The 22,789-nt window shown below is 40.4% G+C and overlaps 1 protein-coding gene across 4 annotated transcripts in view; it reads left to right on the forward strand.

Moving 5' to 3' along the window:
- PC (pyruvate carboxylase) overlaps positions 1–22,789 on the forward strand; it is a 1,112,699-nt gene that overhangs the window by 1,054,515 nt on the left and 35,395 nt on the right. For all 4 annotated transcript variants that reach the window (XM_089689964.1, XM_089689966.1, XM_089689965.1 and 1 more), the window contains one exon: positions 12,468–12,712. In XM_089689964.1, coding sequence (XP_089546090.1) covers positions 12,468–12,712 — 245 coding nt within the window. The remainder of the gene's footprint in view (positions 1–12,467; positions 12,713–22,789) is intronic.

Here is a 22,789-nt window from a genome sequence, read left to right on the forward strand (position 1 = left end):
CTGAGCAAACTGTTGGCGCTATATAAATCCTGTATAATAATAATGTCAAGTTATATTTTGTGCATTAAGGAATGCATCCATCTATTTTTTAAAGGCATTGTACACTGTGTGGGGAATTGCCAAACGCTTTTGCAAAACCCAAGTATACTATATGCACAGCCACTCCTTTGTCTAAACGTTTGCTTACCTCCTCATAAATTGAAATCAGATTTGTTTGACAACTTAGGTCCTTCATGAATCTATGCTGTCTATTGCTTAAAATATTGTTTTCTAGCAAACACTCTTTTTTTGGTCTTTTATTAAACTCTCAAGCATATTACATAGTTAGTCTGGCTGAAAAAAGACAAAAGTCCATCCAGTTCAACCATTAAAAAAAAAAAGTTATAATCCTACACCCACAGTTGATCCAGAGGAAGGCAAAAAAAACCTATAAACTAAAAACTAAAAAACTATATGGACCACTGATGTATTTATATATGTTGATCATATCCCCCCTTAATCTCCTCTTCTCAAGAGAGAATACATTCAGTTCCTCTAATCTTTCCTCATAGCTGAGCTCCTCCATGCCTCTTATCAGTTTGGTTGCCCTTCTCTGTACTTCTCTGAACTGCATATTCCAGATCAGGTCTTACTAATGATTTGTACAGGGGTAAAATGATCTCTCTGTCTCTGGAGTCTATACCTATTTTAATACAAGAGAGGATTTTGCTCACTTTAGAAACCACAGCTTGGCACTGCATTCCATTTATTAAGCTTGTTATCTACCAGAACTCTCAGATCCTTCTCCACCATTGATTTCCCCAGTTGTACTCCCCCTAGTATGTATGATGCATCATACATTGACTATAGATGGTAAACTAACCTATCTATAGTTACTTGGTAAAGACTTTGATCTCTTTTTAAGTATATATGCACTGGTAACAAGCTAGTCATTAGACGCTCTTAAAATGAGAAACAATGGCTTAACAGAGCTCAGCTCCATAAGGGCGTGTGTGTGTAAGCCATCTGGTCCAGATGATTTTTCCACATTTATTTTGTCTAAATGCTTCTGAGCAATATCAATTTTAGTAGTAGCCAGGTTTAAAAAGACACACACCATCTAGTTCAACCAATAAAAATTGTTTTTTTTAATAAATAGAAAACCTCCATTTTGAGCCATTGGGGTTCTTTTGATGAATGACTGTTGAAGCCTCATCCGATGCAAGTTTCAGGCATAAGGTGCTTCAGGCAGCTCTGATTTTTTTTTTTTTTTTTTAAAGTGAACCTATTAATGTTTGCATTATTGTTGCCCGCCCCTCAGTATCACTGCTTTTAGACATCTCAGCTTTCACAGAAAAACTGATTCCTGTGTCCCTTATTGAGTGAGGCTTACTGTACAATGTTTCACGGCATTCATTTGTACACTGCTCTCACCCTTCTAGGTTTGTGATGTACTCCTTTTACTACTTTTCTATAAAATCTGAAGCATGAACGAGTGAGGTTATAACAGGTTGGCCAATAGATTTTTACTCGATATTGCTCAATGCATATGTAGGCTGAAGTATAACCCAGTTTTAACAAAATAACCCAATTGTGTGTCCCTTAATGAACTTCTAGAAATGGGTTTAAGGTATATACAAAAAAAACTTTTTTCTTGGTAGTGCAAAGAAGGCTCCATTGGGGAGATTCTTTCATTTCTAGTAGCAACTCAGAGAGAAGTAAAATATATTTTGCTAAGTAGGGGTATGTGAATGAGCCCTAACCTTACTTGTCATATATTATGTATTAGGGTATTAACATTATATTATATTTTTATTTGTATTAGAACAGTTTATAGTTAGATGAAGCAATATTTACACTGCTTGATATTTATTGTCATTGTAGATTGTGTTATGATGCCACGTAGCACTGAACATTGTGGATGTAATGCACATGTCTCAAATATATTAGAGAATACTGCAGTATTATTTAATTAAATAGTAATTCTACCTCTCTTTGAATCTGTATGTACTGTGAACCATGTTTAGTGATATGATTTTTTATTATGGTCTGCTGTCTATAACCATAAAAGGTAGTAAATGTGTCCTAGAAAGAAGAAAAATATATTTATCAATATGTTTAACACATATCCAAATGTAGCTTGAAAGTTCATTGTTGCATGGCTTAGTGATTGTGCCCAGATAAAATGCAGTGCTATACATCTCAGGCACATGTGGCATCATGCTGGCCAAATTTTAACAACCCATACATAATACACATTTTTTAATGCCAGCATGTGATTGATGTCCACTGCCCAGCAGGAATATAATTGGTACCTGTTATAATGTCAGTTGTCTTGGCATTGATGCCGTTTTTGTCAGTAGTTGTTAGCAATTATTGAGGTTATTTACTTTGTCAGTAGTCGTTAGCAATTTTTGAGGTTATTAAGCTATAAGTGATGCTGCTTCTGACTTGGTTTGGAATACCATTGGTAACTATTGGCAGGAATCCCAGAAGTGAAGGAAGGCATTGCTGACTACAGTTATTCCCATAATGATGCCACTAGTATATCTGTTGTTGGTAATCAGTGATATCCATAGTTTTCTTTACTAACATTTTTGGTAACCTTTATGTACACTGACTTATTATTTGTAAGTAAAATAAATGTACATGTCAACTTGAAATAAGTACTTTCTATGGCCTGACTTCATTTATAAAAGGAGCTATACTTTCATAAAGTAAAAAAAAACTCTCCCTTATGGCTTTGCAGTATTTGATGTACATTGTGACTATTTGTATAAAACAAAAACTGCCAGGTTCATAATTAAGATACAGATATGAATGTGTTTCATTACAGTTCCTCCTAGTTTTAAGTTCAAGAAGGAATAGCATAGCGCAGTCTCCGGTTTGAATCTTGGCCAGGACATTATCTGCATGGAGTTTGAATCTTTTCTAATGCTCGTGTACTGTAGTTTGTTCCCCCACTCTGAAGACATGCTTGTGGGTAAATTGTCTCCTGTTACATTGTTAGTCTGGCTGAAAAAAGACAAAAGTCCATCCAGTTCAACCATAAAAAATAAAAAAAAAAGTTATAATCCTATACCCACAGTTGATCCAGAGGAAGGCAAAAAAACCCAGCAAAGCATGATCCAATTTGCTCCTGCTGAGAAAAAAATTCCTTCCTGATCCCCCGAGAGGCAAGCAGATATTCCCTGGATCAACTTTACCTATAAATGTTAGTATCCAGTTATATTCTGTGTATCTGAGAAAGAATTTTTTTGAAGCAGTCCACTGAGCTGGCCAGAGCCAACTCTTGAGGGAGTCTATTTCACATTTTCACAGCTCTCACTGTGAAGAAACCTTTCCGTGTTTGGAGATTACATTTCTTTTCCTCCAGACGTAAAGAGTGCTCCCTCGTCCTCTGTGATGACCTCAGGGTGAATAACTCTACACCCAGTTCACTATATGAACCACTGATGTATTTATACATGTTGATCATATCCCCCCTTAATCTCCTCTTCTCAAGAGTGAATAAATTCAGTTCCTCTAATCTTTCCTCATAGCTGATCTCCTCCATGCCTCTTATCAGTTTGGTTGCCCTTCTCTGTACTTTCTCCAGTTCCCCAATGTTCTTTTTGTGAATTGGTGCCCAAAACTGAACTGCATATGCCAGATGAGGTCTTACTAATGATTTGTACAGGGGTAAAATGATATCTCTCTCTCTGGAGTCTATGCCTCTTTTAATACAAGAGAGAATTTTGCTCACTTTAGAAACAGCAGCTTGGCATTGCATGCCATTATTAAGCTTGCGATCTACCAGAACTCCCAGATCCTTCTCCAAAAGGCACATATGTGTATGTATGTGAGATTGAGACCTTAGATTGTAAGCTCCTTGATGGCAGGGACTGATGGGAATTTGCTGTTTGAAAAAGGGTGTGCAAATTATTGGTGCTGTATGAATTTCTGTAATAAATAAATACAGTATATATAGAACAGAGTTTTCCCAGCTAATGACATAAGTGATAACTTATGATGTGTGATACTTTCTGAGAGGCCTTGTCACCTCAGCAGAGAGAACACATTGGGGTGTGTTTATAAAACATTTGCATAGTAATTTGCCAAGTAAAAGTGCAGATATATTTGTTCTGTGCAGTCAATGTTATTAGGCTATTTGCTGTGTTGTTAATTTTTTTTCCCATTTAGTAAAAATACCACAATTGGCCACTAGGTGGCGCTAGGTATTAATGGAAATTTTAAGCAGTTCTTGGAATTTTTCATCTGTGTATATGAAGACAATATGATCTCGGAATATTGACAGAGCATGAGAGAAAATGTAATCTGCCACAGGGTGGACATCTTCCTGAAAAATTAGCTTGCATTTTTTTGGTCATTATACAACATAGATCATTCATTGTAGAGAATGACTCCTACTACACATCTGCCACACTGTTTTAGATTGCACACCTTGGTCTATTGTTAAGTCAAGAAATAGAAAACTGAAGAATTTCCTTTAGGGGCCATTTGCTGAAGCTGATCTGTGCCATCGATAGTGCACAAAGTGGTACAAAACTTTAGGGCAGTATGCATCCTGGGACAAATGCCTGGAATGCTAGAAGCCTACATTCCAGGCATTTTCCCCAGCCTACTACCCTAAAAGATGGTACCATTTTATTTCCCTTCTATCTTTATTCCCTTTACCTCCACCCCTCCCTAACTAATACCCCCACCCACCCCGAAAAAATCTACCTCCCCCACAAATAAAACCACCCACTCTGCAGTTCTCATTACATCTTTTCCTAAGTAATATGTACTTTTACCTATTCCACTCTACTACTTCGTATATTTCACCTTGGACACATAATCCGCCCATTTTCCCCACCTCCTGTAATATAACTCCATCTTGTCTTCTTGCATATAATACAGTTTCTCCATCCTACATATCTAGTTCACTCTTTCCACCCAATCCTCTTCTCGCGGCACCTCTGAGCTATGCCAAAACTTAGGTATCAGACCCTTTGCCGGGTTCAGATAAAACCATATACCCGAATCCTTGTATTTATTCACTGATAGCTCTGAACTATGTAGTAGACACAAGTCTGGGTCCAAACCTATCTTTGTCCCAGAGATTATCCCAATTAAATGAACCATTGTCCCCCAGAAACCTTGAATCTTTGGGCACTCCCACCATATATGATATAACATACCTATCTTTCCACACCCCCACCAACACTCTGGTGTATTCTCCCCACTCATCTTATATTCAACGTTCGGTGCAATGTGCCATCTCTTTAAACACTTATAGTTTACCTCCACCTCTCTCATGCTTATATTCTCGTGTGTTAGTCTATATATTTTCCTTTGTTTGTCTTCATCTATCTCTATTCCAAAATCCCTTTCCCATTTTACTATGTGCATTGACTTTGTGTGTGTGTCTAACTCGGTGAGAATCTTATAAACTTTTGCCATGCCCCATTTCCCATCTCCATGTGATTCCAACGACCTCTCAAACAGATTCCAATCCTTTCTCAATCTCAAAGGTTTTCGGAAGATTCCCAACACAGTGTTTTAATTGGTGATATCTCCACTCATCAATCTTAATAAAAAGTTCCCTTTTATCCTTTTTCAAATCCTTAAGTGTTCTCAATACCTGCCCTTCCATAATATCACTCAGTTGAATATCCTCCTTTTTAATCCATTTTCCTGTGCTCTCCTCCCTACCTGGAGTAAAATATTCTGTGTTCCTCAGTGAAATTAATTGTGAATTAAAATCCCATTTCATAAGCTTGTGCAATTTATCCCAAACCTTTAAAACATTTAATGTATAAACACTCGTGGTATCTTTTAATCTATATTGTGCTGGTACCCATATGATTTTACTCAAGTCAGCTCCACTTAATTCATTTTCAGTCTTGACCCACCTTTTCCCCTCTGGATTGTGTGTCCAGTCATAGATTCTTGCTAGAACCGCTGTTCTATAATATCTCTTAAAATCGTGCACTCCCAATCCTCTCTTTATTTCTACTCAACAAATCATAAGATATTCTAGGTTTTTTATTTTTCCATATGTATCTTGTTAACATCTTTTTAATTACCTTGAAAAAAACCTCCAGAAGTTTAACAGGGATCATCTGAAATTTATACAGGATTTTAGGTACAATTACCATTTTTACCAGATTAATACACCCTATCCAAGATGGATTACCTCCTCCCAATTTCTTTAATTCCTCCTTAATCTCATTTAAAAGTGGGATATAATTTAGTTTATACAGGTTCGTATATGTAACAGTGAGTTTAACCCCTAGATATTTTATCTCTCTATTCTTCCATATAAAAGGGAATTCTTTTTGTATCTTTTCTTTTTCACTATTCAGAAGATTTACATTTAAGATCTCAGTTTTTGTTGGATTGATTTTCAAATTTGATAGCTCCCCATATTCGTTTAAGCTCTTAATTAAATTTGGGAGTGTTATCCTAGGATTTCCCACATAGAACAACAGGTCATCCGCAAACGCTGCCACTTTATGTTCAATTCCTCCTATCTGTATTCCTTTTATGTCCATGTTTTTCCTAATTGTTGCCAGCAAAGGTTCCAATGATAATACATACAACAATGGGGACAGTGGGCATCCCTGTCTTGTTCCATTTGACATCCCAATAGTTTCTGACCTCTCTCCGTTAACCACAATAACCGCGGAGGGCTTTCTATACAATTTTCCTATCCACTCTCTCATTCTAACTCCCAATCCTAGAGTCTCCAGAGTGTCCATCATAAAGCTCCAATCTACTCAATCGAATGCCTTTTCAGCATCAATCGAAAGCACCACTACCGGAGTTTTCCCCTTCCTAGCCTTCTGGATAAGCAACAAAGTTCTCAACCCATTGTCTCTACCCTCCCTCCCTGGCACAAATCCCACCTGGTCCCCCTGAATCCACTCTGGCATTAAATTTTTCAACCTATTTGCTAAAACCTTTGCATATAACTTAGTGTCTATGTTCAAAAGTGAAATTGGTCTATAACTAGAACACTGAGAAGCATCCTTCCCTTCCTTTTGAATAAGCACCACATGAGCCTGTAAAGATTCCCGCCTCATCTCCATCTCCCCACCCAGGGCGTTCATGTATTTCTTCAATTTAGGTATTAACAATTCACTGTATTTTTTATTGCACCTCACAGTATATCCTTCTGAGCCTGGACTTTTCCCAGTCATGGTACTCTTTAATGCTAGTTTTATTTCCTCCTGCGTAATTTCTAAATCAAGGGAATTCAGTTGATCTTCACTTAACTTCGATAGTCCTGCATGTTTTAAATATACCCTTCTTTTTTCTCTGCTCTCATTTCCACTTTTATTTACTGAATCCTGGGAAGTAATATTATACAATTTATTATAATATTCCTTAAACACCTTGACGATCTCTTTAGTAGAATGAATTGTTTCTCCTTTGGGGTTTCTTATTTTTTCTATATAATTCCTGTTTTTCTTTTTCCTCAAGGCTCTCATTAAATATTTTCCTGGTCTATCTCCCCATCTATACCTCTCACTTGCCACTCTATTAAAAACTCTTCTCCTCTCCTCCTCCATCAATGTCTCTAGTTCTTCTTTCTTTTTTATTACCTTCTGTCTTGTCTCTTTTGTTATTCTATTTTTATGTATCTGCTGCAGGTCAAATATTTCTTTTAACAGCCCAGTAAGTTTCTCTCTTCTTTCCCTTTTGTTTTTGCCCCGGACGCGATCAATATACCTCTTATGTAGGCCTTATGGGGCTCCCATACTGTAGCCACTGACACTTCCTCTGTCTCATTCTCCTGAAAAAATCTTTCAATCTCTTCTCTAATCTTCTGATCAATCTCCTGATCCAGGAGAAGAGCCTCATTCAACTTCCACCCTATACCACCTGTCAACCGCCTCCCCCATTCTAATTTCAATATAACAGGGTCATGGTCTGAGAGAGACATTGCCTCTATTTCTACTTTAGCCACCATCTCTATAAGTTAATGATCAACCAATATATAGTCCAATCTTGAATAAATCTCTTGTGCATTAGAGAACAAGGTATAATCTCTCTCCTTTCCATGTATTATTCTCCAAAAATCTTTCAGTTGACACTCATGCATCACCTTCTTTAAAGTTCTCAGAGACCTACCTGCCTCTCGCTGCACAGAAGAGGTCGTATCCATTTGTGGATCCATACAGAAATTCAAGTCCCCTGCCACTATCAAGCGTCCCTTTTTGAAGGCCATCAGTTTTCTCAAAACACCTTTCAGATATAACGCCGGTCTCTTATTTGGGCAATAAATATTCACAATTGTACATTCCATCTCTTGTACTCTACCTTTCAAAAACAAAAATCTCCCCTCAGTATCTATTTCTCTCTCCTCTATCTCCAACCTTATGTTTTTTGCAAACCCTATTGCTACTCCCTTAGCTCTCTTAATTGGGTAATCTGCATAAAACCATGTTGGGTAATTTCTAGAATTCAACTTAATATTTTACTTAATCTCAAGATGTGTCTCCTGCAAAAAAAACACCGAAGCTTCTCTATGTTGCAACTCTTTAAATAACTTAAATCTCTTCCCAGGACAGTTCAACTCATTTACATTATATGTTATAAACCGTAAATCTTCCATATTTCTTGTATCTCTACTTTTATACCTCCTTCTATCATGCAGAGTGTTGTCCCTAAAACCCCACCCACACCACCTCCCTTTCGACTCCCTATCCCACCCCTCCTCTCATCTATCACCTCCCACCCCTCCCCCCCTCCCATCCCACCCATCTCCCAATCCATTCCCTCCCACCCCACCCCCATCCCCCCTCACTACCCCTCCCATTTTTAGACTTCCAATTTGCCTACTAACCATTTGTGGGCCTAATCCCACCTTTGGTTCGAACCTTGGGTTTAAACTCTGCCCATGAACGGCTCTCCCTCCCTCCAACCTCCCCAATTACCCCCTATCTATTTATTTAACCTGGTAAATTACCACCAGCCTTTAAGAACTGAGATCCAGGGGAGATAAAGTAAGGTACAGGAGCAAGGGAAAAAAAATACCCTCCCTACTTCCCCCCCCTTGCATAGTGCCAGTCCTCTTTTCCCATAACTCCTCTTTCCCTATCTTCTTCTTCCCATCCAGCAATCTCTAATCTCTGCAAGTCCAATCTATCACAGAAGTCTCTCAAGTCTTCAGGGAACCTCAAATAAGCTGTAACTCCATTCTTTCATCCGATTAGGCACTCTGGGGTCCCCCATCTATAATGCACATTCTGCTTTCTTATCTGCTCTAACAAGGGTTTCAAGGATCTCCTTCTCCATAAAGTCTCAGGTGTTAAATCCGCAAAAATCTGAATGTCTATTACTCCATACTTAATATTTGTTCTTCCTTTGATCTTCCTCCAAATCTCTTCTTTATCCCCATATTTATGGAATTGAGCAACTATGTCTCTCGGTTTTTCCTTCCCGTTACCGTTTTGAAACTTTCCTATTCTGAAAACTCCATCCAATTTGATCAACTCTGTATCAGGTCTGTCCATTATGGAGTTTACAATTTTACAAACTACTACCTGCAATTCTTCCCCTTTTGAAATCTCTGGGACTCCATGTATCCTAAGATTACTTCTCCTGTCCCTGTTTTCCTGTACCTCCATCTTATAAAGCAACTTCTGAACTTTCCCAATATTAGTTATCCTTTTTTATAATTCGGATATGTTTTGGGGCTGGTTTTTAACTTTCTCCTCCATTTCTTCCACTCCCAATAACAACTGCCCCAAGTCATTCCGCATAATTGCCATTTCTTGCTTTATTGTTTTCTCCAGATATTTAAACATTTCTGCCATCTCTTTTTTATTCGGTACTTGTAGTTCACTTTCAAGATCTTTCACCTCCATATTTACTACCATTTCTTGACTACTACTATTCATACTCGGCAATAGTCTAGGACTGTTTTCCAAACTAGTTTCCATTTCACCTTTTTCGTTTACACCTTGAAACCTTTCTCGGGTCACATTTCCCTGGGATGTATATTTTTTAATCGTATCAGTTTGGGACCCTTTGGGTCCACTTCCTTTAGCACTTTTGTTCTTCATATCTTCTGTGTATCTTATTCTCTTCTACAAAGCTCAGGATAAGTAAATATTAGATTTATATACTGGGAACTCAGACTTGGCTTGTTATGCGTTCATTTCCACTCGTTTCTAATTCTCTCAGTCCTCTCTTCTCTCCCACTCCTTCATGACCCCTGGGAATCCCCCCTTCTCTCCTTCACCTCCTGCTCCTCTATATGGCACTGTACAACATATAGCCTCTTGCAAGCCCCAGCCGCTCTCACTCGCCCTCCTTACTTTTCTTGCGAGACGGCTCCGGGCTGCAGATGTCAGTTTTTCCATTCAAGTTCAGTCCTTAGGGGGATTCCTCAGGGTCTCTTCTTTTCTTTATTCCCCCATTTTAGTAGGGGACCGGCCAGGGAAAACGGGCTGGGACACAGGCTTGACTCCCCTCCACAAAACCGGCTGGCACACGAACTGGGGAGCGGACCGGCGTCTCCTTCTCTCCTCGGGACGCCGGCCGGCTTCCCCCTCTCCCAGCGCTCCTTTGCGACTGACCACGTGGTCCCGCCGCGTCTCCTCATCTCCCGGCAACCCGACACAACCGTCCTGAGTCCTCACCGGCGTACTCCAGGAAGACCGATCGCTGTCTCCAGCCTCCAACCCTCCATGCCACAGTTCCTTCGCCGGGTCCGCCGAGACCTCTCTCCTAGAGGTGAGTCTCGCCTGGTTTCTTCCCTACATTAGGGGGGCCCCTGGAGGGGTCAGAAAGTGGAGCTTGTCAGAGAGCTCCTACAGCATGCTCTCAGCCGCCATGTTCAGACTCCGCCCCTTTGCTCTGGCCTTAAACATCTGGTTTCCAAATGAAGCAATCCCCTCTGGATGATCAATGTGCATTGCAAGGATTTTAACAAATTTTGTTGCAGGCTTATGCTCTGAAGAAAAGGCTGTTTGTCTACATCATTGTGCCTAGTGAATCTAAATAGAAGTGACTTTTTCATTATTGATCAGTTGATGCACTTGCAGTGTTATAATGAGGAAAGTTGCAGGGTCGTCATACCTTTTAGAAGTAATTAACCCTTTGGGAGTATCTCACCAAAAATTTAATTTTTGCTGCAAAGTATGCCTAAAATCTGACTTCTGTCTTAGTGCAGACTTCTGGGAAGATCAGTGGGCCAATCATACAAGCAGGAAATGACATTTCTGGGAAAGTTCTGTTCACAACTGTGTACGGAAGGCCTCCAGGCTGCCATATTGCATTCAATTTTACAGAAGATTACAGTGTTGCAGATTGAAAATTATAACTATACACTATAGTTTTTTTGTTTATTTGCTATTTTCCCACAAAAGTAGAGTTACCCTTTAAGTGCATGTATAGGGATTCCATTGCCAATGCACCTACGTAAACTGAAAATTTGTTTTGTTAAGCAAATTCCCCATGGACTTTCTTTTTTTTTTCTTATTGCTGGTAATGCGTATGCTAAAATCACCATGTCTTTTTCATTTTATAATGATAAGCCATAACCACCCACCTAATATTGAATAGGTCCTAATTTGTCTGCCAAAACTGCTCCTTTTGCTAGCAAAACAGCCCAGACCCATTGAAGCATGGATGCCACTAGACGTCTGACAGTATACTATCCGGCACCAAGCTGTCAGTAGCAAATCCTTTAATTCATATAAATTGTAAAGTCTGGCCTTCGTGGATTGGGATTGTTTTTCCAGCACATTTTACAGACACCTGCCATCAGGGAATACCATTTCCATGAAGTTGTGTACTTGTTCAGCAACAATGTTTAGGTAGGTGGTATGTGTCAAAGTACCATCTGCACAAATGGCAGAACATTGCTCAGAGCATCACACTGCCTATGACGGCTTGCCTTCTTCCCATACTGCATCTTCCCAAGGTAAGTGAGGCACACGCACCCAGCCATCCATATGATGTAAAAGAAAACATGATTTATCAGACCAGTTCACTTTCTTCCATTGCTCTGTGAACCAGTTCTTATGCTCACATGCCCATTGTAGTTGCTTTTGGCTGTGGACACAAGTAACCTTGAGCACCCTCACTGGTCTGCAGCTACGCAGCCCCTTAGGCAACAAACTGTGATGCCCATTTTTTCTGTGTTTAACATATTAACTTCAGGGGCAACATGTTTACTTGCTGCCTAATATATCCCACTGATATTCATATGCCATTGTAACAAGATAATCAATAATATTCACTTAACCTGTCAGTGGTCATTAAAGTCATGGCTGATCAGAGTATATTAATTTACATTTATGTCCCCCTTTTGACAATAATGTCTTTATGTGACCTCTCACTACGCTCCTTTATTTCTTATCCAAGAGTTGGAAAACAAATAGGCACAGCAAATAGTTGTATGTTTTCAATAATCTTTAGTTTGTGCTTTGTTCTGTTATGGTATTCTATTTTGTACATTGTATCAACTTTACATTCTTTTTATCTAGGAATCCAGCTAGAAAAAGTGTTTGACTACAGCGAGTACTGGGAGGTCACAAGAGGTCTTTATGCTGCCTTTGACTGCACAGCAACTATGAAATCTGGAAATGCAGATGTGTATGAGAATGAGATCCCTGGTGGCCAGTACACCAACCTTCACTTCCAAGCTCACAGTATGGGGCTAGGCAACAAATTCAAGGAGGTGAAAAAGGCATATGCTGAAGCAAACAAACTTCTTGGAGATGTCATTAAGGTACTAACATTTCTTGTATGATTTGAAGTAGTAGATTTGTGAAAAGTACTTGGTATGTATGGACTGATAAATCATAACTAGTCCCTTTTCACATAAAAAACTGTGCACAGTATGGAAATGGCAATGCCAGCCTCATCCTGCACACAGATTTTTCCAGTTCTTGAGGCAATAATCCAAGTGCCAGCCAACTGAGAGTGATCGTCACTGGGGTCAGTTATAGCTGTCAACCAGAGCCATCTTTAATATTGATTAAACCTTGGGCGAAGAACTTCTTGCCTCCACACCCCCCCATGCAATTTCTCTCTCCACCTGCTCTGAGACATACAATTAATAGCAGCTAAACTCAAAATCAGTTTACTGCAGCAGGTCAGGCAGCAATTGCAATTGATTGACGGAGGTTACAGCACACATTACAGCTCACTGATTAGTTGCTAGAGGTTATAGCATATGATTTCTGCTTGCTGATTGGTTGCCAGAGGTTACTGCAAATCCTTGCTATTCACCGATTGGTTGCTAGAGGTTATAGCACTTAATTACATCTCACTGATTGGTTGCTGAACATTACAGCACATCATCTCTTCACTACCTGCATACCATGGACTGAAAAAGTTAGGGGACCCACCAATATATAGACAACTCCTACGACTCCTGGGGGGGGGGGATGATATAAGTGGCAGTGCTGGAGGGATAGGATAAGTGACACTGCTGATAGGAGGAATGGGATCAGTGTCAGTGTTTGGGAGGATGGGATCAATGGCAGTGCTGGATGGGGATGGGAGGTGACATTTCTACCACCAATGTTAGGGGGGACTAAAACTGATGACCAATGTAAGGGGGATTTACACTGACCACCAGTGTAAGGGCAATTCTACACTTAGCACCAATGTAAAGGGAAATTTACAGTGGCCGCCAATGTAACAGGGAATTTGCACTGAACACCAATGTAATGGGGCATTTCACACCAACAACCAATACATTTGTACACTGGTCACCAATGTAAGGGGGAATTTACACTGACCACCAGCAGAGGTGTTGGTGGATGGAACCTCAGGAGGGTGGCATAATATACATATGAATGCCACATTACTGCCTCTCTTTACATATGAATGCCACATTGGTGCTGCTATTAACATATGAATGCCACCGTTATTTACACATGAAGTATACATACATGAATTGCAGAGCTTGAGTGTATAATACAGGGAATTAACATGAATAGCAGATTAAAATGTTCATATTTCAACATGCACCAGATTCCACATTCTTAAATTGTTGTAAACAGTAATCAGATAAGTAATGAAGATCTATCCGACTAATCAAGGTGCATATAGTGATGGTGATGTTAAAATCATAAGTTCTGTGATGTATCCAAAAAAATCCGTGACTTCCGTGATAGGGGAATGACTGTATAATGCACTAACCAGATAGCGCAAGTACATGCGCATTGGAGTATAATGACCTACTCCTGGTCACAGCCAGATGGTCCTCAGCGTGAAGCCCTCAGGAACACCAGTGCACCACTCTTGCCGTCTCCTACCACCAGGGGGAGTGCGCCTCTTTACAGTAACACGAAATCACTTTATATCCTCTATCGCCAGGATTGGTGTACTTTCTTATCAGGAGATCATCTCAGGGGCTCAGCAATAAGACCCAAAAGAAAGAAATCTTGATAGTGTAGTATTTTATTCAAAAGTAAAAAGTAAGTAATACACTTACATGGTAATGTCCAAAAAGCTGATGCATAGAATCCAAAAAGATGGCCGACAGTCAGATGCATGAAACAAGTGGATAATCAATGGTGTGAGAGGTGTCCTTATCCCTAACGCGTTTCGTGGCAATGGCACATTATCAAAGGGAATGTGCCTCTCAACCATGGTCCCTTATATATAGAGGACCTCTTAATTGTGAAAAGACGCATTTTTGCGTCATTTTAGCGCTACTGCGCATGCGCGAGGCTATGACGCCCGCGCATGCGCAATGCAAGCCTCCCGCGTCATCGCGGATAACCCGCGCATGCGCAGATCGTATCCGGCGGCCATTTTATAGAAGACCAAGACTGCAGAGCCAGAACAAGGGATCCACAGCCCAGACAAAGGAGGGGTTTTTGATGGGAAAGAACCAACCCAACACATCTTACCATGCCAGGAGATCTCAACATCACAGCAATCATTAGGGGAGAGTGAGGAGGAGATAACTTTATTATGCAAAGGGATAAACCATGCCAAGTGCTGGATGTAAATATTGAATCATGGTGTGGTAGAACTACAAGTCCCAGCCCCCTAAGTTCATGCAAAAATGCCAGGGGCCATCAATATAGATTTTAAAGGTTACACACAACACCAGAAATTTCATAAAATGAAAGTTAAAATCGACAGTAATTAAAAACACAATCACACACAGCCAATGCAATGTGCAAAATATAAAAAGCGAACTGTCTTATAAATCATGATAATCATATGATCTAAATGTTAATGTTGATCATAAACATAACATAAATGGTCATGAAACATAATGAAAAATACAAATAAAATAAAACACCAATATCAAAATAGCCCCTAGGGTATTCCCTAGGAAACTATGATTAAAACTAAAGCAACCCCATATAGATCACTGGGGGCATTAATAATACCTAACATAGTGGGACATATCCACGTAAAAATTTGTGTACCAATGGTATAATGGATAATTTGGATAATTTGGATAAAAACCAGTGCGAATAATGCGTATTGAGCAGAAAAAGAAGAATAAGCTCATAATCCAGCTAATTAGTGGAAAAGGGGGCTGGGGGGGAAGAGAAGCCCCTCGAGGTAAGATAATGATGTTATAAAACCATAATTTCCCCCGGAAACCCTAAAGATACATCAATGTCGATAATATATACATACTGGATATTTGCTGAGATGAAACAAGGACAACCCAAAAGGAATTACCTGGTATCCAAGAAACAATTTATGTCCACATCAATATTTAACCCATGTGGGGCAAGTGTTCTTAATAAAAAAATCCATTTAGTTTCAAGTTTTGAAACTGCTCTTAACTTGTGTACTCCTCTCCAGTGTTTATGTATTGTGTCAATTCCTATAAATCTCAAGCCATGTGGGTTCTTATTATGCGCTTGGCGGAAATGTAAGGAAAGTGAATGTTCCTTGAACCCCTTGTTAATATTCTTAAGGTGCTCCCTCAATCTGTCACGAAGTCTCCTAATAGTCCGTCCCACGTATTGCTTCCCGCATTTACACTCCAATAGGTATACAACATGGGTACTATTGCACGTGATGGTAGATTGAATTTCATATGTTTTACCAGTTGTGTTGGAACTGAATGTGGTTACTGGATATTTATGAATTCCATTATTAGTGCATAGCATGCATTTATTACAGGGGAAGAACCCTTTCCGGTTGAAGAAAAAGGAAAGTTGTTTTGGTGGGTTAACAATGTTGGGGGCCAAGGTGTTTCTCAGAGGTGGTGCCCTACGGTAAGTAATTTCGGGGGCTTCCGGTAAATGACTCCCCAGCACCGGATCATCTTTAAGAATTCTCCAGTTCTTTCTGATAATACTAGCTACATCCCTAAATTGAGTAGAAAAGTCAGTGATAAAAGGGCAGTATCTCTCAGTGTTAGTCTTTTGCTTAGTGATGATAAGACTATCTCTATTCATGCCCCCCACCTTGTCCCTCTCAACCTCAAGCATATTAGCGTTATAGCCTTTTTCAACGAATCTCCGTTTAAGGATCTCAGATTGGAGGACATAGTCCTCTTTTTTGTCACAATTTCTGTAGATCCGAAGAAACTGTCCCCTTGGTATGTTGCTCAACCATCTCGGATGATGACAACTATCTTTAGGGATAAAGCTATTCCTGTCTGATGATTTAAAATAACTCCTAGACAAAATTTTCGGGCCCTCAATGTATAATGTCAGGTCAAGAAAATTGATTTCCTGATTACTATATTGGAAGGTGAGTTTAATATTCATATCATTAAGGTTCAATGTAGTAAAGAAGTTATTCAAGGTAAATTCATCCCCTTCCCATAGGAGTAAAATATCGTCGATGTACCGACGATAAAACAATAATTGTGGCCACTCTCTGGAATAAATGAGATCCTCCTCCCATCTTGCCATAAATAAGTTGGCAAGACTCGGGGCAAACTTCGCGCCCATGGCGACTCCAGTGATTTGTAAGTAGAATTTGTTACTAAACCAAAAGTAGTTGTGGTTCATAGTATAGTCAAGAAGTTCTAGCAGAAATGCCTTTTGTAAGGTTGGTATATCGTTAGCTGTATTAAGATAGTATTCAGCAGCGGCTAGTCCATCATCATGGTTAATGTTGCTGTACAAAGCCGCGACATCAGCGGTAACAAGAAAGGTGGGTTGTTTCAAAGTGACTTCTCTGATGTCTGCCAACACCTGTTTTGTGTCTTTGAGGAAAGCAGGGGTAGTGCAGACCAAGGGTTGGAGGAAAAAATCAATGAATTCACCCACGCGGGAGCACAAGGAGCCAATTCCACTAATAATGGGGCGGCCGGGGGGATTCACAGGATCTTTGTGAACCTTTGGTAAACAGTATATGACCGGTAGTCGAGGGGCAGCGGGACATAGGTAGTCCTTTTCTGTACCATTAATAATCCCCTGTTCAAAGCCTCTTTTCAATATTACCTTTAAAAGTTTTTAGTAAGTAATAAGGGGGTTATTTGGTAACTCTTTATAGGTATTCGTGTCCTTCACGATATTCCCTACCTGTAGTGTTTTATTTTATTTGTATTTTTCATTATGTTTCATGACCATTTATGTTATGTTTATGATCAACATTAACATTTAGATCATATGTTTATCATGATTTATATGACAGTTCGCTTTTTATATTTTGCACATTGCATTGGCTGTGTGTGATTGTGTTTTTAATTACTGTCGATTTTAACTTTCATTTTATGAAATTTCTGGTGTTGTGTGTAACCTTTAAAATCTATATTGATGGCCCCTGGCATTTTTGCATGAACTTAGGGGGCTGGGACTTGTAGTTCTACTACACCATGATTCAATATTTACATCCAGCACTTGGCATGGTTTATCCCTTTGCATAATAAAGTTATCTCCTCCTCACTCTCCCCTAATGATTGCTGTGATGTTGAGATCTCCTGGCATGGTAAGATGTGTTGGGTTGGTTCTTTCCCATCAAAAACCCCTCCTTTGTCTGGGCTGTGGATCCCTTGTTCTGGCTCTGCAGTCTTGGTCTTCTATAAAATGGCCGCCGGATACGATCTGCGCATGCGCGGGTTATCCGCGATGACGCGGGAGGCTTGCATTGCGCATGCGCGGGCGTCATAGCCTCGCGCATGCGCAGTAGCGCTAAAATGACGCGAAAATGCGTCTTTTCACAATTAAGAGGTCCTCTATATATAAGGGACCATGGTTGAGAGGCACATTCCCTTTGATAATGTGCCATTGCCACAAAACGCGTTAGGGATAAGGACACCTCTCACACCATTGATTATCCACTTGTTTCATGCATCTGACTGTCGGCCATCTTTTTGGATTCTATGCATCAGCTTTTTGGACATTACCATGTAAGTGTATTACTTACTTTTTACTTTTGAATAAAATACTACACTATCAAGATTTCTTTCTTTTGGGTCTTATTGCTGAGCCCCTGAGATGAACTCCTGATAAGAAAGTACACCAATCCTGGCGATAGAGGATATAAAGTGATTTCGTGTTACTGTAAAGAGGCGCACTCCCCCTGGTGGTAGGAGACGGCAAGAGTGGTGCACTGGTGTTCCTGAGGGCTTCACGCTGAGGACCATCTGGCTGTGACCAGGAGTAGGTCATTATACTCCAATGCGCATGTACTTGCGCTATCTGGTTAGTGCATTATACAGTCATTCCCCTATCACGGAAGTCACGGATTTTTTTGGATACATCACAGAACTTATGATTTTAACATCACCATCACTATATGCACCTTGATTAGTCGGATAGATCTTCATTACTTATCTGATTACTGCTTACAACAATTTAAGAATGTGGAATCTGGTGCATGTTGAAATATGAACATTTTAATCTGCTATTCATGTTAATTCCCTGTATTATACACTCAAGCGCTGCAATTTTTTGTATTTGACTTTTGATGAAGGGGGTATACGAGGTTTACCTATATGCTAGCAGCTTGAATCCTATCATATCCAGCGCTCGTTCCTCTCTTCATATATTGTATACATACATGAATGCTGCCACAGCCTGCACATGTGAGTCATCTGTACATGGCAATAGGACAGAGCTGGGCAACATAAGTGACAGCACTTCACACTGAGATATTGACACAGCCCAGGACAAAGACTTCAAGGGACAAGGGAATGTAACCAGTACAGTTGGCAAGTATGGGCAGCTGCTTTGGGCCCCACAACAATGACTGGGCCCAGGGCAGCTGCTCCTTTTGCTCCTCCTTAAAGACTGCCTTGCCGCCACCGATTGTTGTACCAGAAAAGCGCACTATTTAGTAGTCAAACGTGTGACCCTTAGGAAATGCCTGTAACATTCGCTGCAACTCAGACAGTAAGGTGAAAGGTTTAAATGTTAACCGGTGGCAAAATAGAAATAAAAATTCTTCAGGAAAATAATAGTTAAGGTGGGGAGTGAATAAGAGCTGACTGGAGTAATCTAAGGGTTAGTCAGTCAGGGACAGGGGCACATGATTCAAATCAGTAGCTGTGAGTTATAGTGCTGCTTGCAAGAAGAATAGCCAATATGTACAGAGAAATACTGAATGCTAGCCCTAAGGGCTTTTAACCCTTCTAACACTAGACATTTTTCAGTTTATCTTGGTGTCCTTAATAGGATGGATATCTTTTTGTAGCCCTGTTGTCTGCTATTCAATATCTCAAGAAGTTGTCTCTCCAATTATCAGCTGCTGGTAGATTCACACTTGAAGCAGTAGCAAAGTCTCCATTTTTACTTGTACCTACAGGTAAGCTTAAACTAACGCTTACCTGTAGATATAGTGAATATCTCCTAAATGTGCACTATTTGGGAGAATTTCAAATTTGTAGCGGCCGGTGATGTCACCGGCGCATGCACATTGCACTCTCAATTCAGAACGATGTGCCACAATCTTGACTCCCATGCACATGCTCGGGAGTGACGTCATTGCAGTCAAGCCTTTCAGACTGCCGAAGCATGTTAACCAGGAATGAAGACTGGGTGAAGATTCAAGCAATGTTAGTGGTAACAGCTCACCACTGGAAGGATCCGATTTAGAGGCAAGTCTACCGTAAGGTGTTAGTATGCAGTGCATACCAGCACATTATGACGTGCAGGTGGGCGGGCATTTTTTATTTACCAGGCTACTTAGCTGGCCCATAGGGTTAAAACTAAATGGGAACTGGACCTGCGGGAAATTGAGGAAAACGATTGGGAAGAAATACTAGAGAATTATAAGCTTGTATCCCCTAAGGTTTCTGACCAATTAACTAACTACAGTTCGTGTATCCTGTTATAAGCCCTCTCACAGCCCATTACGTCCTCTTTTCATGATACACGTGGGTACATCACTTTATATGGTCTTGCCCTATCATCCAAACCTACTGGGCCCAGGTTGTCCCTTTCCTACATGACCGCATGAGTTCCCCCTTAACTCTGGATCCAAAAATATGTTTATTAGGCCCCCTCCCAGATCCTGACATGGATAAATTTCAAATCACATTCCTTCATGAAACATTAATCTGTGCCAGTAAGCTCATAGCCAAGAACTGGATGCAGGCATCCCCCCCCCCCACACACACTGAAATCTTGGGTGGGTGAGGTGAATCTCACTTTTCCCTATAAAAAATATAATAAGTTGTGGGACAGGGCTTGCACTATCAGATACATATGTTTGAGAAGTCTTTCCTTCATTGCTTCGGAGACTTCACACTACATATATCAATCCTGCATGATAGACCTATTGGATTCCTGTTCTTACTTGTACTTTTGCCCTCTGCAGCCACAGAGTTCATAGCTTATATTTGCACAATATATACTTTTTTTTATTTGTCATTGTCAATTTGATACCATGCTCAATTGGCTTATTTGTTTCTCCTAGGTGGATTTATATACTTATTATGTACTTTGCAATTTTTTTTTTTTGATAACATTTTTTTTTTTAACACGAGATAGACTTTACCAGCACATTAACCCCTAGCTAGTCTTAAATAGTCTCCACAGTTAGCCCACAGATTTTTGTATGGGTGTTACATGGAGAATTTTCTGCCACAGTTCTGCAGTGTTTCCTGTCTGAATGAAGGCTTGGAACTCATGCTTATGGGCACTGTGGAACGTACAATGTGAATCAGTAGTTTGTTTATGTGGCTAGAGCTGCCTGGGGCTGTGTTCAAGCAGTCTTTGTTATGCTATGGGGCAGCAGCAGCTGTACAACCACAGCACAGGAACAGGATGTGTACAGAGGCTACCTGTTTGTTCACAAGTTGAAGCACAGTAAAAACAGTTTTCTATGCTTCAATTATACATGAACACTGGAGCAATCTGTAAGGATCGCTCGTTGTGTTTAGTTAAGAATGGAAGGGGCCAGTAAATATAAAATGTTTACTCTATCCTGAAACGATCACTCTGTGCCTTGCTGCAGGCTAGTGGGAGGGAGAGGATGAGAAGCCGGATGCACTGCAGGAGGCACACATGGATTGAAAAGGAGTGTGATTGGAGTGGCAGAAGGGGGAATTTCACCAGCACACCGAGGATCACCAATATGGGTCCAAAAGTTTTAATGAGCGATCACATAGTTACAGCAAGGCAATGTTTCGGAGTCTTGCAGGACCCCTTTATCAGGCATGTGACAAATTGTGACAGAAACTGCAGAACTATTTAAGAAAATCATCCACCAATTAGAGTGAAGTAAAATTAGCTTGGTCCCGCCCCATGATGTAATGTTTCTAAATGCATTCAAATCAATGTAAACAGAAACATAAACTGTGAAAAGAAATAAACCATAAAACAATAATCAGATGTGCATAAACTGCATTCCTGGGGATATAAACATTGTGGTCACATGTGTATCCTACTACTCCCCGGCTTGTAATAAAGTGTCAGCTGAAAGCAGGGCTGTATTATGGAAACAGCGCCCAGCAGCATATATGTCCCTAACAGAGGATAAAAGCTGTCGCCTAGAGATGTGGGGGTGTGTCTCCTATTGCCAAGTGAGCTCCAATGAGGACACACCTACAGTGGTCCTATTGGTGCAGCGGCCAACAGTGTCATGGCTACGCATGTCACCTGCACGCACCATCTGAGTTTTACTCACGCATGCGCTCAAAGTCATTCCTGCACTGGCCGCCGTTATCATGGAAACCCATGACGTTGGTGCTGGGCAGGACAGGGCGGAGGCAGGTCGCCAGTGTCATGGAAAGACATGACGTTGGCGCCACACAAGCCATTTGGCGGGCATGGTTGCGGAGATGACTGTGAAGAAAAAATAAGAATAGAAAGGAAGCAGATTGAGGGCCAGTTCACACCACATGCGTTTCAGTTAGAGACACAGAGAAAGTAGGCTACATGGTTGTTAATGTCATAGTTCATATCAGTGATTGCAGTTTCAGTGCATTCCAGCCGCAGATAAAAAGTAGAACATGCCGCATCTCCTCTGCACAGAACTGCACTGGAACGCAGCAAAACGCATCAAAAACGCATCGGAGTGCACCAAAACGTAACAAAAACACACCGAAACACACATGTCCCCATCTAAATTGAAGAAAAAGAGAGGGGAGAAAACGAACTGGAATGCATAAAAACGCATTGGAATGCATCAGAACCAGAACATGCCAAAACTGCATTGAATACGCGCACGCAAAAACGCATTCGGAACGCATCTGGGCTACGTCTCCATAGTGTGAACTGGCCCTGAGACTGATGACAATCCGTCTGTGAATGGAGCTGTGGAGAAGTGCAAGAAAAGGGAGTCATAAAAAATGGAAAAGAGGCTGGAAACAGGAAAAAAAAATGTGTGGAGGTGGCACAGCTCATCTACTTGCAGAGAGAAAGCGAGAGACTGTTGTGAACAGTGTGAATGTGAGAAATCTAAACCAAAAGTTATCTAC

This window comes from Staurois parvus, unplaced genomic scaffold (genome assembly GCF_062004578.1).
Source record: "Staurois parvus isolate SC_StPar_1 unplaced genomic scaffold, SC_StPar_1.0 ptg000505l, whole genome shotgun sequence".
NCBI classification, from domain to species: domain Eukaryota; kingdom Metazoa; phylum Chordata; class Amphibia; order Anura; family Ranidae; genus Staurois; species Staurois parvus.